This window comes from Lonchura striata, chromosome 7, assembly GCF_046129695.1.
Source record: "Lonchura striata isolate bLonStr1 chromosome 7, bLonStr1.mat, whole genome shotgun sequence".
NCBI classification, from domain to species: domain Eukaryota; kingdom Metazoa; phylum Chordata; class Aves; order Passeriformes; family Estrildidae; genus Lonchura; species Lonchura striata.
Window position 1 is genome coordinate 35640688 of NC_134609.1, and position 16842 is coordinate 35657529.

Here is a 16842-nt window from a genome sequence, read left to right on the forward strand (position 1 = left end):
AGCCAATACTACTTTGTTTAACTTAATAGATATTTTTAAGACACCTTATGTAAATATTGCAAACCTCTATTTGCTGTTGTAAATGGCCTAACATAAATTCCTAGTGCTTATACCTTTGGTTTGCTGCTTGTGCTTTGACAATGATATTCTGAATTGGGCCATCAGCAAGGAATGCTTAGAGCAGAAGGATTAGGAGGGGAAACATAAGATCAGAAAGTTGTTCCTCTTTATATTAAAAAAAAAAAAATCCCTTATTCCTGTTGACTTCAAATAAAAAGGAATACTTTTGTGTTAAGAGCTGCTTCCCAACTGACCATGCTTTGTCAGAGAAGAGTCACACATTTTTACCCTGCTCATCTCCCACACGATCAGGTAACACACAGAATTTGTCCCCAGATGCTGATCTGTTAGTGAGCCATTGGCACCAGTTGGTTTCAAGTTCATTCTCATATTTTGAACAGGGGATTGGAGCACGTGATCTCTGGAAACCTCTTTCATCCTAATTTATTATTCCGTGACTGTGACAGAGTGTATATCAAGGACTGTATTTGTACTGAAATGTTGGAGCCAGTGTAACTAGGAAACAGGATAAAAATTTGCTGTAAATGGCTGTAATCTGCCTTGCTCATCAAGACAGGGACAAAACTGCTTAGAGCAGTTCCTCACTGATAAACAGGAGCTCCATATTGCACGTGTTTGTACTGGATTCCAAGAAATGAAAGTAAAGTTTTTCTTGAAACTGTGAAATGAATTTGAAAAACCTGAGGAATCTTATGGTAAAGAGAAAAAAAAATAAAGCTGCTGAGAGTTTTTGTTCTGGTGGAATGGCTGGCATTGCCTTTTTTATTTTACCCTTGACATGTTACTGCTTTAGATATAGAAGAGTTCTTTAAATCAGTAATATTTTGCACCGAGTCCTGTAGAGTGCTTCATTTTACAAAGGTGATGTAGGAACGAACACAGATTTAAATTAGGGATACAGAAGCACCTCAGAGACTGGGGCAAAGGAATTAAAGTACTGAAGCCAGTATGATTTAATTGTTGGGAACAGTACTGAAAAATTCTGACCTGCACTCCAAAGAAAAGCAACTAATTTTTTTTTCTTTTTTTGGAGGAGAGGGAATAGCATCTTTTAGGGTTGTATTGTGATGATATAAAGTCATCTGTGGGTAGTTTAAGCTGAAGAGTCGGAAAGGAAAGCATAGAATCAAACTAATTTTTTCATTTACTGCATTAAAAAATCAAACTATGGTAGTTTACTTTGTAAACTGTCAGTGCATTGATGAAAACTGGATTTCTTCAGTCTTAACCATTTTTTTTTTAATGTGGAAAAGATAATACATCACATGGGTAGGGAACAAGTGAATTGTATTGGAATACTGGGGAAAGTTGTACTAAGTATTTTTGTGTAGGCACAGGTGTACATGGAAGGCCCTGCATTCTAAATCTCATCCCTTTCAGAAAGCATTTCTTAATATCTTCTGCATTTTCAGTAGGAGAAGTAATTTATTTGTCTATGTACTGACTAATGCCTTGTAATTACTTCTATCAATTAAGTAAGAATAATAAAAGCCTTTGGTGTAGTAGATTATTCTTGAACTAGTAGTGGTGTCCTAAAATGTTGATAAAGGAAGATTTGCTTTATTTTGTGGCAGCTGAACTGTGGAAGTTGCTGTATGAGTTTTGGGTAACTCCAAAATAACCATGGCAGTCTGTGTTGATATTTGCAGCACTGCAGAGCTCTGGCTCTCGGGCAGTTTTTGGTCTGCACTAACATTAGAGTGGTTGTAGGCAGTGCAGCTACTTCAGGGAAGGCTGTGCTGGTGTCAAGTGTGGAGTGGTTTACAGAAGGACTCGGTATTACTACAGCAGGATGAAATGATCTGCTGGATGCCAGTGTCCCAGCCTCTCTTGTACCTTGCTCAAACCTGTCTCTTTTCAGCCTGTTGATACTCATTTGCAGTGAGATACTTTTTCCATCATCCTGTCAAACTTGTGGAGCATTGTGGAAGAGATTTTTACTTTAAAGGAAGCTGTATCTTTATGGTGTATGTTATAATAGAAGACAGATTTGTTCTTTCAAGTTTCACATTTTAAATTTCCATATACATTGTCACTGTTGGTTGCACTGTATATTCTGTCTGATATGAGCATTTCAGTTGAAAACCATATCACTCACTAAAATAATAATTTTTTGACAGCTCAGGGCAGAAATTACTTTGTGTTTAATTACAAGTCAAGATAAATTTATTGGAGCTTTAAGGTCTTAAAAGTAAGTTTAAAGGAACAGTGTAAAAGCTGGTTATGGTTTGAAGGGCTATGAAAAATTAAGGGGCAAGATCACAGGCAATCTGCTGAAACCTTAGGCTCTTACTTTGAAATTTCCTTCTATTTTCTAAACACCACTCTGCAGCTGTTACCTGCTGAGCCTAAATTGGGGTGAGGTGGTAAGATTTCTCATCACTGTCACCTCATTCCACAGCTCTTTTTCCCTCCTGCAGTGTTTCCCTGTTCAAAAACACTCTTTGACAAAATATTTCTCCCCTAAAATGAAGAAGGCTTTGTAGCAGAGATGTTTTTTGGCAGGTTTGAAGGCTGAGCAGCAATACTTGCTTACAAGGCTGAACTTTAATTTAAGTTTGTCTGTTTATTTTATTTAAGGTTGCCAATCTTGCTTGTTCGTTGTCAACAAATGAAGATGGAACGAAAATTGTCCAAATGGCAGCGAATCACATCGAGACTTTGTGCCCACAGGTGGGACTTGTTCACTTCATTCCCACTGCAGTGCCCTCACAGGCACAAGGGTGTTGTCACACAATGCAGAGCTTTCCTTGTGTTCCTTTAGTCTAACTTCACCTTCCATTTACGCAGCTCAGCGTAGCAAATGGAGACCAAATGATAAATGCAAGTACTTAGGTAATATGTTCATTTGCTCAGTGGTTAACACAGAAATTATTAATAGTCTGTATTGGTTGGGAGTTCTTAAAAACTGCAATTGCAAAAGTATGGTGCTCTGTTTCTGAAACACCTGATGAAATGAGCAATTGTAATGTGAAAAATCTGGGATAATTTAGTCTAAAATAGTACCTATTTTGACCTTTAACTTGAAACTCACCACTTGATTTGGTTTTTGTATGAATTCTTCTGATTATCACCAATTTAAAAACTTGAACTTTGATCTTAAGGAAATGAATGGAAAAAAGCACAGCTACAGACACACTTTTTCTAAGATATTAAGTACCAAAAATGTGTTCACTTTGTCAGGTTCAGAGTTACAGAGATAAACTTCAGCATAAATCTTTTAGAGCAAAGATTTTACAGATTCCTGTGAATCTGATCTGTGTTGCAGCCTTGAGGCTGCATAATTTCAAGATCATTAGTTCTTTGAAGTACACTGTAATTTACACAGTGGCATAAGTATTCTTACCCTTTTGTGGTAATGTAGTTGAAATAAAAGTTGAAGAGCAAACATTAATATGTTCAATAGCAAGCTTGAAAAGTCCATTTTATGCCTGTTGAATAAATGCAAGTCTTGGAGAAATGAAAAAATCTGTCAAGGAAGTGTGATGTTCTGAAAATGTCACAAATCAATGTTTTCTCTTGAATAATTCAGTTTCAATGTCTGTTTTTAAAACTTGAAGAGTTCTGTGTTTCAGATCACACTCTTATGTGATTTAATGTGTTCCTGGATTTGTAAAGAAGGCTTCTTGCAGCTTCTTGATTTCTCCAGGGGTCAGGTGCACTTTTATAATGGATTATTATGCATCCCAATACAGCTCTTTAATTGAAATTGAAACCTCCATATCTGATACCAGGATAAAATCTAATTTTGACTAAAATATAGATTTTTTTTTCTTTGCAGCCATTTAAATTTCTAGGCTTTTAATTTCCTATACTAAAATGAAAGTTTCTTGGGTTTATTTCTTTCCTTTTTGTTTAACCTCAAGGTAAACTGGGGTGAATTAGTTGATGACTACAGATCTAACTAAAAAGAGAATGTGGAATACACAGAAGATTACATTAGTACTAGTGTTGTGTTCATTGTGCAGGATTTGCTGCTTTCTTAGATAAGGACCATGCCCTGTGAAAGTAATTTGCATTTTACCTAAGTAAGAAATAGCAGATTATGGCTCCTGCATTTTTTTCAGTACACCAGATTATGCCACATAATTTAAAAACATTCTGTAGGGAAAATAATTATCTCTTAAGTTCCCTGTGAAGCATGCCAGAATGGGGAAATTCACATGCAGAACTCCCAAATGTTCTTAACTCTTCAGAGTGAAGAGAAAGGTATTTTATGTGCTTTACAAAATATTTCTTGAAGGAAAGCATGGTATGGATTGAAATCTGATATAGTAGAAATAAAAGTGCCTCCCCACCTTGAATGCCCCAAAAAGTACCAACCCAAAAAACCCCCACCACTTACGAAAACACGTTGGAGTTTGGCAGACTTGACAGCAAAACTTCCTATGGAGCACAGAGGGAAAGGCAGCTACAGAAGTGGCAAACACTTCAGGAAAGCCTTTCAGCTTTTGTTACATTAATCATACATCTCATCTATTGTAGATAAAATTTCGAGGGTTGATTTTGAACCTTCTTTTTTCTGTTTTGTCAAGTGAAATGAGCAAATATTTTGACTGTTCAACAAATGAAATAAGCTGACCAAGAGTTGAGGGATACTGGAGCCAATGCAAAACACATAATGATCCTAGAATGTTATGAATGTTTCATGAGAAATGAATTTAGCATTAAATCAGTAATAATAGAAAAAAATAAACAGCTGATTACATATAATTTGGTGAAGAATTGTTTCTGTTCATATGACTCGCTGTTGGTTGGGAGAATTGGGTATTGTCAGGTAAGTAAGATCTCCAGTGTCGCTTGTATTGTAACCAGGTTACTGTCCTGGTGTGCCAGCAAAATCTTGACTTCAGCTGAGTGCCTGGGAAAGAAAGGGAAGGGAAAGAACCAACAGAGGCAAACAAGCTTTTATTTTCAAAAGCAAGGCTATAAAACTGTAGAACTGTTTTGCTAATACCCATTTTGGGTTTGTTACTCTTGTGCTTCAGTTCAGTGGTGTGTTTGGGAAGACTGTGGTTGCTCTAACAGTCCTCTGGAATACCTGATAGATGGTAAACCTGTAACATAGAGAAGGAGAACTATTCTATGGGAAACCAGAGATTAGCAGATGAGAATCTGGTTTCTCTATCTAAATTCTTCATAGTTTTTTACATTTTTGTGGTCTAATCAGCTTTCAAATCCTGAGCTGCTGCTTTTGAGAAGAATTCCTTGAGCCTAAAGTTGGAACAGTTGTGTCAAAATGGACGTCAGAGGTGGGTGGTCTTAAGGAAAACAGCTTAGATGCTCTTCAGTGTGTCAGAGGGCTCACCTAGACACTTCCTATTGGCATAAAGATCCCTGGAGAATTGTAAGGAGCAGGGGGTTTGGGATATTTTAGAAGAACTGTATCTGAAACAGTGAATTTTAGGCTCACTTCCTTTGAAAGGGAGCTCTCATTGGAGCTTGCTGCTAGTTACCAGAGTGGTACAGGGTAATTACTGGAACATCATGTAAGGAAGGAAAATGCAAGAAAAGCACACCAGTGTTCATGGTTTTGCTTTATCTTCAGATGGTGATAAAAAAGAATTTTGAAAGTCATTTAATCCCATGGACAATTTTACCAGAGAGTTTAAAGAAGAGGTGTAAGCACTGATATAAGCAGAACCTTGGATCTTAGTGAGCTCTGTGGATCTTTTGGTGAGCTCTGTTTTTCTCTGAAGTATTGAGAGATGGATAGAAACCATCTGGTTATAAACTGAGGTGGGAAGCAATTCTGTGTAACTAATGAAAAGTGCATAACACTTGGCACAGTTGTGAAGGATTCAGCTGGGATTTTGAATGCCATCTTTTCTTGCTGCTTAGAACTTAATATGCTGCTAGTAGCTTTTAATACTGCCTGGTATGTGATAAACCAGTATGTAGCAGTGTGGGGTTTAGATGTTGGCTGCTGCTACCTAATCCCCAGCAAGCACCTCCTGTGGAAAAGGGGCTTGGGTGAGCACTCAGGCAAGGCAGTCAAGGCCACCCACCACACTCACCATGGCTAGCTCAGCAAAGAGAGGCAGAAGGGCCTTTGTATGGTCAGTTCCAGTGAGATTTATTTCAGCAGGCCAAAGGGAAACCGAGGTAAAAGCCAGACTGTGTGCTCTGTACAAGGTTTTGGCAGGGAAGGGCGTGGGGCAGCACAAAGGTCAGGACAGAGGGCAGTGGCTTCAAGGGAAGATGGGGCTGGCCACCAGGAATGCCACCACCAACGAGGAAACAGGGAGAGGAGAAACCACGAGAACTAGGAACCTACAGGGAGCGAGAACTGGGGTGGTGGATCAGTGTTGGGAGGCACCGTGGGGAAGGTTTCTCTTCCAGCCTGGGTGGAGACTCTCCGGTATATAGCCCTCCCTCAGGGCAAGGCCTTGGGATTTCCCTGTGGGGTTCAAAGGATTCCACACCACTCAATATAGAAGGTGATTTTTTGGCTATGGTAGTAAATAAATCACTGTGGCAGTTCAGGTAACACAGAGAGAGGTATTGGAGTAAGCAAGATCCTGAGCTGATCAGTGGGAATATATTTATACACATCATGTTTACAGACCATTGAAATACTGATCTGACAGCTGTCTTGAAAACGTTGTATTTGGCTTGTCCAGCTTAATTTGTCTGTTTCTTCAATGCCCACATGACAGTCTGGAAAGGACTGATATTATTTGGTATTATAGAGCTGTTTCTCTATTGACACACGTGTACCTGCAGTGAGGAGAAGGACAAAAACCACCAAGCCTTGCAAGAAATCAGCCCCTGCAGCCTTCCTTTCTTTGAATTTTAATAATTTCAGCACTGTTATAGTGATGCTTTCTTTCCTATCTTGCTAGCAGAGAGTATTAAGCATGTCATGTGTCTTTCAGGATCATGTGAAATGGTCTGCATTTATCAGTAAATTCAGAAATACCAAGAACCAAGAGGTGAGGGATTGAGGGTTTTTTTGGAGAGCGTGTGTGTATCTGCAGAAGAGATCCAGGCAAAACATCTCATTTCAGTCCAGCAGCCACTTGCATTCTCTGCACTCTTCCAAGTACAGCAATGACCTCCAGTTTGGTGCAAAGTGTCATGGAAGCCTTGAGCAGCCCAACATGCTCTGTGCCCCACTCGCAAAAATCCCAACTTGAGAAGCTTTACTTCCCAAGCAGGGCTTGTATGCTCTCTGCTTGCTTTCTTAGAAAATGATTGTGACTTTGTTATGCTTTATAAGTTTTGATCAAGCTTTCATGTGAATGTCCTATAATTTTTTCTCAAAATTAAACACTGTGTTTTTCTGTTACAAAAATGGATGGAGGAATTTAGCTCTTCCTTTGAGAAGAGCTAAAGAATTCTTTCCATGGATTTACACTTAAATTGTTTAACCTTTTTTTGTTGATACAGACAAATGGATATTATTTCGTTCTGTGTAATTTTCTAGGAAGTAGGTAATAGCAAACATGAAAATTCTTACTCACAAAAATGAGATTTGGTAGCTAATCAGTGGGCAGGATTTTTGATGTGTTGCATTTTTCAGGTATTGGACTTTAAGTATGTATTTTATGATGCTGTGGATTTTGGAAGCTAGGAGTTCACATTTCCTGTATGTTTACTCTTTCATGAGAGAAAAATCAATCATCCATTTTGTTATTTGCTCTGGCACATTAAATAGTGTGGAACATTCAATAAGACTTTTTTCTTAGCCTCATAAAGACTCTTCACCAACATCACTTTAATAACCACAGTTTCATCTTCTTGCTTGAACCATCTTTGTGGCATCTCCTTTTATCTGTATTAATACCACTTCCTTCAGATACAGGGCAGAAGTAATGGGGGAGGAACATGGTAAATCAGTGAGTTCTCTACCATCTGCTTTAAAAGACAACAGATGTTAGTATCCAACAGTATGGGACTTCTTAGGTATCATCTCCAGCCTTTCAGTGGAGAATTTAATTAAAAGTATGTATTGTGCCTTAGTAACACTATTTCTGAAAGGAAAGTTACTCTGGTGAGATGATGGTTTTCATGTAGGTTTTTACCATATTGCAAAGTTCACAGACAATGATGCTGAAGATGAGGATTTCATTGTGAACCTTGATATTTATGGTAGACTTCTTGAGCACTCCTTTGTTTAGTTCTTCCTCATGCATCCTGGTTCCACAACCACTTGGTGTGGTTTACAGCATCAGTGCTGCAGGAGGCTTCCCTGTCTCCCTGCTCCCGAGCCCTCATTTCTGCCCCTTCCCTCATGAGCAGCAGCAGCAGGCACAGAGCTACTCAGCAGTCTGGGTCAGGACACTGCTGGGAATCCACCAGGGCAGCAGGAGGGTTAAGTTTTCCTTCAGCTCAGCTGCCCAGTGCAGTTTGCTGTGTGGATGCCTGAACTCAAGGGAGGGGAGTGAGGGCAGTCTAGAGCAGCAGTCGCTGCTTTTGGTGCCACTACAGACTCATTGATGCCAGCTTGAGCTGGCGGTGGCACAGCTTTGGTGACAGAAGGCAATGCCCAGGATTGGTGGAGAGCTGTTGTTGCTGGTTCCCAGGAGGAAGAGGTTGGAAGAAGTTGTTAGTCTAGTCCTCAGTGGAAGCAATGCCCCTGTTTGGATGGATGGTGCTCTGTACCATCAGAGCAGTGCAGTGTTATGTGAAGGGCAGTCTGCACTAAAGGGGCGTGTAGAAAACCTGTCTGGCTATATGACAAAGACCGAAAGTGGTACAAGGAAAAGCTTTTTTTATATCCCCTAGCATAAGGTACTGCCACTAGTAGTTACAGGACATTATCTTGCTCGGTTTATGGAAATTGAGGTTTGTCATTTTCAAGACCTTGTAGCAAGCTTATTGGGATACTATGAATCCTAAAGCTGTGGAGCACCAAAATGTGTTGGAAGGCACAGTACTTTATACTTCTGTACAAATAGACTTAGATGTTTACTTTGCCTTGAACTTCTCTAATAAACAGTTCGAAGGGGGGGAACCTCCCCCCCCACTTTACTCTTAGGTTCCCCTGAAAGTCTTATGCTGGCTGTGACTGCCTGGCTCACTTATGATAGTGCTTGGAGAGAGAATAATTAGCTACAAAATGCCTTGAGGTTTTTTCAGTCTTAACTTTCATCTTCCAGCATCTGTTGTGTTAGAATAGAATCCTGAACAAATTCTCACTCTGTAACATTAAACAAAAAACACAAACCCCGAGTAGCCTCAGCTTCTGTAGCAATACAGAGGCTGCCCTGTTTTATCCTCTTCATGTCTCACCTGTAGTCAGTGTACATAACACACAAGACTGAGATTTTAAAGTTGCTGGAGGGCATTTGCTATAGATTCATATTGCACCAAAGTGTTATGAATGTTTTATAAACAATTTGTTTTTCCCTTTGCCTTTAAAACTTGAAAGTGTTTTTCTTACAAAGGTATTTTTTATCTCCTCAACTTCATCCTGTTTTTCTGGATTTTTCAGTTAGAGATGGTACATTTCATTTGGTGACAGTCCTACAGCAAAATGCCAGGAAGGGAAAGAATGGCAATAAAACATCATTATTAGAGACTTCTTGTAGTAAAAAACCTACTGAGTCTGGGGAGGAGGGTAGGAAAGTTTAGAGTAGTACAAGACAGCACTGTTAAAAGATAGTCTTATGTGGTTTTTGGAAGAGAGGGATGAGCAGCAATAAAGAGCCAAACATTTAAATGGCTCTAGCATGTAGTAATAGAGAGACGTAAATAGTACAGGCTGACAAGGGAATTCATTGTTCTTATTGAAACAAGGAGCTAAAATCACTGATCCATGAATCCATCCAACATGGCTTTTTTTCTGGGACATTTTGCATCTCTCTTACCAGCTTTATATCTAACCTGGAGATGTTTCCCAGCTGGAATACTGGCAGTGTGATGGGGATGCTCAGCACCCTGCAGTCATCTGGGGATGAAGATGAGGAACAGATGGAAGCACTTAGGGAGGTGGATGAGGTACACATGTGTGGTGTAGCTGCACTGATGACAGGATGGGCTGCATGAGCTGCGTTCTTGTGTGTATCTCTGTGTCCCAGAAGCTGCAGCTGCAGAACAAACTTTCTGGAGATTTCTACTGCCTTCTGCATGAGCTTGAAAGCCAAGGTACAGCAATTTCTTTTTATTCCCTGCACGTTATTCCCTTGCCCTTTGTGCAGGGTCAGACTTCAGTGATTGGGGGAAATTCTGGCACAGCTCTGAGGGAGGATGTTGAAGGAATCATGTGAATGTGGTCCTGCCTGGGCCAGACTGACCCCCAGCAGTCCCTTCAAGCTGCTACCATTCCATCAGTCTGTGGAGTATCTGACCTGGAGAGGGCTGAAAGTGCAAATCTTACAAATGTTGGTTGATTCATGTCTCTGAGCTTCTAGGATTTTAAAAAGAGATTTTAAGTGGTTTTATAGCAGTGTTATTAAATTCAAGGCAATGGATGACTACCCTTCTTGTGTTTTCATGATTTCTAAGTGCAAACTACAATGCTATAATGTCATTAAATGTAGCAAAAAGATCTGTAAGGGGATTTTCTGTGTTCCATTCTGCATTCATATTTGCAAAAATAATTTGCCTGCTTTATTAAATTCCTAATTAAAAGTAATTAGGAAAAATCACAGCAGCTTTGAAAGTAAAAGTAGCAAGTACAGCAGCAGTTTGTTTCTTTCCTGTATCTCTTAGATGATTGTGCATTGTTATTGACAAGGAGGCAGAGTCTCAACTTGCTATTCTGAGTTAGAAAAGCTCTGTTTTATGTCATAAAGCTTTTGCTATTATTGCAAATAGAGTAATTTCAGGTGTTGTTTATCAAGCTAATTTCCCCCCCCCCAGTATATCTTTAAGTGATGAATTGATGGGAATTAAGGTTCAGTTTTAGGTCATGCAATTATGTGTATCTTGGGATTGTAGTTCTTTCAAGGCTATTCTTGGGATTTTGTAGGCTACACAGGCAACTTGATGTGTACTTGCAGATAATTTTGGATTTGTTAAGAGCTCTATAAAAGTCTTTGGTGGTGTTGGTTTTCATGTTTTATTTCCCATGTGTGCTGGTATTGGCATCCTAGCAGGAAAAGATGTGGACAGTGTGTTTGGCTAGGATGCCATAACCTTACTCTGGATTTCAACTGTCCCTTTCTGTAACTTCCTTGAATATTGAATATTCCATGTAGCTTCTGATACCCAGAAACTGAAATGAGACCTGGCTAACAGGGTGGTGGTTGTTGTCCTGTGCAGGAGCATTTGGTCTAATTGACCTCTAACAGTAGGAGGATGTATGGTAGAGAATGTTCTGACCACATGGCGATAAGAAGAACATCAGAACAAGCACAAATGACTTTGGGTGCAAAACCAATGGTGGAGCCCTGTTTTCCTGGGGTTGGCTGAATGTGTGCCTGAAGATGGGAGTTCTTTGTTTTCCTTTTCTTGCATGAATGGCTTTCAAGTATGGTTTTAATTGCTGGCTGGGGTTAAACCACAACTACGGAATGGTCTTACTTAATGCTAGCAGGCTCTTCCTATTGCTGGTCCTGCTGTAAGTGAAGACAAACACATCACCTGAGTGTTATTCTGGTCATAACTCTGCTAGAGGAAATATCTGGTCTGCATGGGCTGATGGCTTATTTGTCTGTTCACAGTTCTGTTGTGTTGAACTTGGAGCAAGTGTAGGTGTAGAAGAAGGGATGATAAGTGACCTCACCCCTGGTAAGTCACAGTTGTACTAATTACCAAAGAAGAAGAAGCCTTGCCCTTAATGGATCACAGCTGTGACTAAAAAAAGCTAAGTGTGATAAAAGGGGTGGGTTGGCTGGTCAGAAGGATCCTAGAGGAAGAAAGCCTTGAGGAGGTTGAGGAGCCCTGAGGGAGAAGGAACATCCAGAGAGACACAAGGAAGAACAAAACAAGGAAGAGGCTTGCTGCTGCAGCAGATCTGCTGTGAGGTGAGTCTGATGGAGTTAGAGCCTGCTATTGGAGCCTGCAGTCATAGTGGAGCTAGGTATACATATATCCATAGTGGAGCTAGGTATACATATATTCATAGTGGAGCCTGTGGTTAGAGGCAGCAAGGAAATACTTGCAGTCATATGCCAGAAGCCAACAGCAGAAGTTTGCTGTAGTCAGAGTCAGGATGGTTAAGCTGTAAAGAAGAATAAACCAGGACCTTTTTCACATTGTTAAATGAGAGTCTGTGTCTTGGCTCATTTCTACCCCTAATTGAAAAGTCTGCTGCAACAGGAGAGAGGAGCAGCCCAGGAAGTTTGCAGTGTTTGTAGCCTGCAGCAAGGAAAGCCTTAGTTGTGCCATAGCTGTGGGAGTGTGATGTGTGTTGGTGGCTGAATAGCTTGTCCAGTTTGATCAGCAAACCCAGCTAGGCCCAGTGGGAAGAAGTTTTATCTCAGTGTAGCTGGTACTGCTGGTGTGCTTTCACAGAGCATTTACATAGCCTAAGAAAATGTAGAAAAAGGTTTACATCTTTAAAAAGCTTTGTTCCATGAAGAGACTTGGAACACAAAGGTAAATACGTTTATAGTGAACTGCAGGTGATCTGGATGGAGCACTGTTGAAGATAAGACTTCTACTATGTTTTGTTATTTTTATACTCAAAACCATTATAAGCAGAACTCAGATTTTTTTTTTAAATTTTTCTTCTTCTGTGTATCAGTAAGTCTTGAGGATTATTTTAACCTTCCATTTTAAGAATATGCTTATCTTGAAATCAGGATTTCGAGAATGCATTGCTCAAGTCTTGGTAAACTTGAGTGAACTGTTCTGTAGCTTTCTGAGCAGAATCTAATTGTTCTTATGTATACAATCTGTGGCTACAGGAAAGTAATTGTTTAGTTAAAACATTCCAACGGTAGCTAAAATTATTTAAAGTAATTGCCCAGTGATATGATTTGCTGGATCCTAGGTGAGATCCTGGATAATGGGTGTATAGCTAATATAAAAAATGCAGTTGGAGGAACAGAGTTTTTTTAAATTGAGTCAAAAAATTCACTTTTGGCTCTTGAAATAAACTGGGCAATTTGTGCAATCCACCCCCATACTTTGAATATCCTATCCAAAACATTCCCTCGGTCACTTACAGACACTATTCAAAAAGGTGGAAATGGAATTGTTTACTCTTCTTACTTGAGTTTCAGTACTGCAAAATAAAGTGAAATTAACTGAAATTATGGTTCCATGCAAATCAGACACCTGAAATCTGTCCTGCAAAAAAGCCCAATGTATTTGGGGATCTGCTGTCTGCTACACTTGTCAGGTCAAGTGAAGTAAGTTCTGGAAGGAAAGTGCTGTTGGATGCACTTCAGAATCAGTCTGTAAGTGTTCAGCCTATTCTGATGTCTGTCTCCAAAAAATAGTGACTGTTCACCCATATGTAAATAGTGAATATTTAACTGCGTTGTCAGTTCTTTTGTGCTTTTGTAACACTTAAATAATGGAAATGTTTGTTTTGTTACAGGTGACTTTGTGTGCCTTTTTGGTAGAAGGGTTTCAAATTCAGTCAGAAATGTGCATGTAGTCCCTAAGTAAAGCCAAAACACAAATGTGTACAGGGGTAGGAAGAACTTTAGAGGACTGCTTGGTGTGTGTGGGTTTGGTTTGGTTTTGTTCCTGAGGAGTGCATCATGCCTCTCACCAGGGTTAGACTATGCTGGAAGGTTTGCTTTTGAGTGAAATTACCCAATTTGTTTCAATAAAATACAAAAAATCTTATCCCAGTGTAGCAACAACGTATTTCTGTGTATCACTGGCTGCCACTGCCCAGACACCAGGAGACAAAACCATGCAGAATTTTATCTTAATTTCTTGCCTGGTGTATCAGATCAGTAATGTTTGTAGAATTGCTGTGTTACCCCTTGCCCACAGTTCTGTTTGTTCTTGAGGGATTGCTTTATCTGTGTGCTCTTAATTTATTCACAACTTCCTTGGCCAGTAGCTTCTAATAACCATGTAGAAGTTTAATCTTCCTTTAGTTGTTGGTATCAAGAAGGCTTTTGCTAGATTTTAAGGTGAGGTACTATAACTATTTGTTCATTGATGTTTTTTGCAGAACTTCAAGTTGCCTCGTATTCTGAGAACAAGTAAACTCATATACAGAGTTATATATAACTCTTTATAACTTACCAAACTTACTACCATATATATAACTTATATGTGTATAACTTATCAAATTTATCACCAGACATAGTCAAGTATGTTCAGTGTTAAACCACGTGCCTTGAGTAAGATCCCTCCTTCCTGATTTTAAACTGTGAGAAAGGAGAAAGAATCTTAGTAAGTTCTTTAAATACTAGCTATCCTAAAGTAGAGATTGCAAATAGGACTTTGAAATTTTATCTTGGATCATAATTTGTCTTGTTTTCACCACAGCATTTATTATTTTAGGGATTGCTAAGTTCTTATTGCATCATTGATGCAATTGATTTATTTTGGACTTTTGAGTCTCTCTGAAGTAGCTGTCTTAATCTTGAACATAATGTGAAACTTCATGGTCATGTACCACCTGTACATTTACCTCCTCTTACCTCCTCATAACTATCAGGACTAGATAATGCTGCTGAGGTCGCATTTTCCAGGATGTTGTGAGGAGAGGAGTGGGCTGTGGATGGGAATTCTCCTATGTTCAGAAATGTGTGAAAGGTTTTTGTGGAAGTACAATCTTGCTTTGTCTTCATATGTCACTTTCAATATAATGATTAAATAATCTCCCTTTACTCTGCATGTACTTTCAGCTGTTTCCAGTGGGGTTTTTGAATTTGAAAAACAATTCAAGTAAGTTTTATTAACAAATATAGCCAGTAATTTATTTATTCTTGGAATGCACTTAGTGTTTGGGTAGAATCTGTCTGCATTGGCTAGAGCTTTAAATTGTTATGGGTTTTTCATATCTCTGTTACTGCAATTGCTTTATAGGCCAGATGCCAAAGCAACAGTGTCACGTATCCTTGCACCTTTTTACCATTATAGTGGGGTTTTTTGCTTCCAAGTTTGTTTTTTGACTTAGTAGTAAATAGATACTCTTTTTTGCAGAGCTTGGTTATATCTGGATATTTAAACTCCCCCACTATGTTAAGAGAAGTACAAGGCACAGCTTGGCAGAAGTTCCCCACAATTTGGTATTAAAAGAACAAAAATAGCAGAGTGCCAGCATGTTTTTGTGGTTTCTTTAGTAGAACCATTGTGTCCTAGTAGTGACCTAGGAAATCCTGTAATGGTGTTTGCTGTATTGTTTACATTTCTATTACCTTTTCCTCAATTACCCTGGGGAAGTGTGTCACTCTTGCCCCAGAAGGAATTGATGTCAGTATTTATCGTAGAATTACTCTGTAACTGCATTTCAAAATAACAGTAGATCAGGTTGGAAGGGACTTTAGGATGTCTACAGCCTTTTGCTCATAGCTGTTTGTTTCAGTGCTCGGTTTCAATCTGAACTCTGACCTTTCTCTAAACTTAGACTGGTAAAGTGTTGGAAGTCCAAGGGTAGAGACTGCACAAACTGTTTGGGCAACTTGTTCCACAGCTTGACTGAACTTGGTGTGAAGTTGCTGCTGTGTGCGTCAGTGCTGTCTCTCATCAGCTCCTCCCTCTGGCTGATTGCTGTCAGAATACCCTTCCAGCATGCATGGCTGTGAAGAGCCTGCCTGTGCTGTTTTTGTCATCTCCTGTGTGTTGAAGGGTTACTCTTGGGGTCCTCTGAAGCCACCTTTTCCCCAGGCTGCAAAAGCTCACTTCTCTCTCTCTTCTTGCAGGGTAAGAGCTCCAGCCCATAACCTTAGGTGGCCTTCTCTTTGTCTTACTTGTTGCTGTCTCTGTTGTATCAGAGAGCCCCAAACTGGGCACAGTTTTCTAGGTGTGATCCAGCAAGTGTCACCTCTTCCTCTGCACCATGCCCTTTGAGCTCACTGTGCTGTCAGCTTTCACTGGGGAATGCTGCTGACAGGAGCAGGGTGTCAGCTCCTCTTCCAGCAGAGCTGCCCCCCAGCCAGCTGCTTCCCAGACTATGTCATGATGAGTATGTTACTCCACCTCAGCTGCAAGACTGGATTTTAGATGTTCAGGTGATCATTTTTGAAAGAAGGAAGGAAAACCTCAGGTTTTCTTCCATCAAAACCAGCTGGGCATGAGTTTTCTGCCTTATAGTCCCAGGCAGTGCAATTTCTTCTGTGATGTAGCATGAGGTACTTATTTACTAACAGCTTGGAAAAAAAAAAAAATCTACCTCTAAAAGCTCAAAAACCAGTTTTCTGTGGTTTTTTGTGTTATCCATGTACATACTTCAATTAATGTTGTTCAGGGATGCTTAGAAATTGGTCACATTGCATAAATTAATTGGGGTCAGTGTAAGATGCACAGAATAGCTTTGATTTTTAAACAAAGGCATGAATTCTGATCTCTAGAAATGACAGACTCAAATGACACATTGAGGTACTGTTCACATTGAATATAACCATCCTGTTATACTTCCTTTAGCAATAAAATATGGAGTTACAAAGTTTCACCTTACTATAGCAAAACTCTGAAGTTCTAAAAGGAGTTGGTCCTCGGGTGAGCTCTTACAGCATTGCTGTAGTAGCTTACACTAGGGCAGAACTGACCCTTCTGTTCTTAGAGGTAAATTTCTCAAGCATATTTGAGAAATATTTGACTGAACTTGGCTCTGCTGTTACTATGTCAAGTTGATGTCTTTGCCCTCCTAATTTTGTTGGTAGTCTGCTGGATGTGCAAGTGAATATAAATAATGCTGGGTGGCCAGCTCCTGTTCATCTGAAAAGAAAGATAATC

The 16842-nt window shown here is 39.6% G+C and overlaps 1 protein-coding gene across 1 annotated transcript in view; it reads left to right on the plus strand.

Annotated features, from left to right (window-relative positions):
• The window catches only part of CTNNA3 (catenin alpha 3), a 412512-nt gene that overhangs the window by 267111 nt on the left and 128559 nt on the right, over positions 1-16842 (plus strand). Inside the window, exon 10 of the mRNA XM_077784793.1 lies at positions 2662-2754. Coding sequence (XP_077640919.1) covers positions 2662-2754 — 93 coding nt within the window. The remainder of the gene's footprint in view (positions 1-2661; positions 2755-16842) is intronic.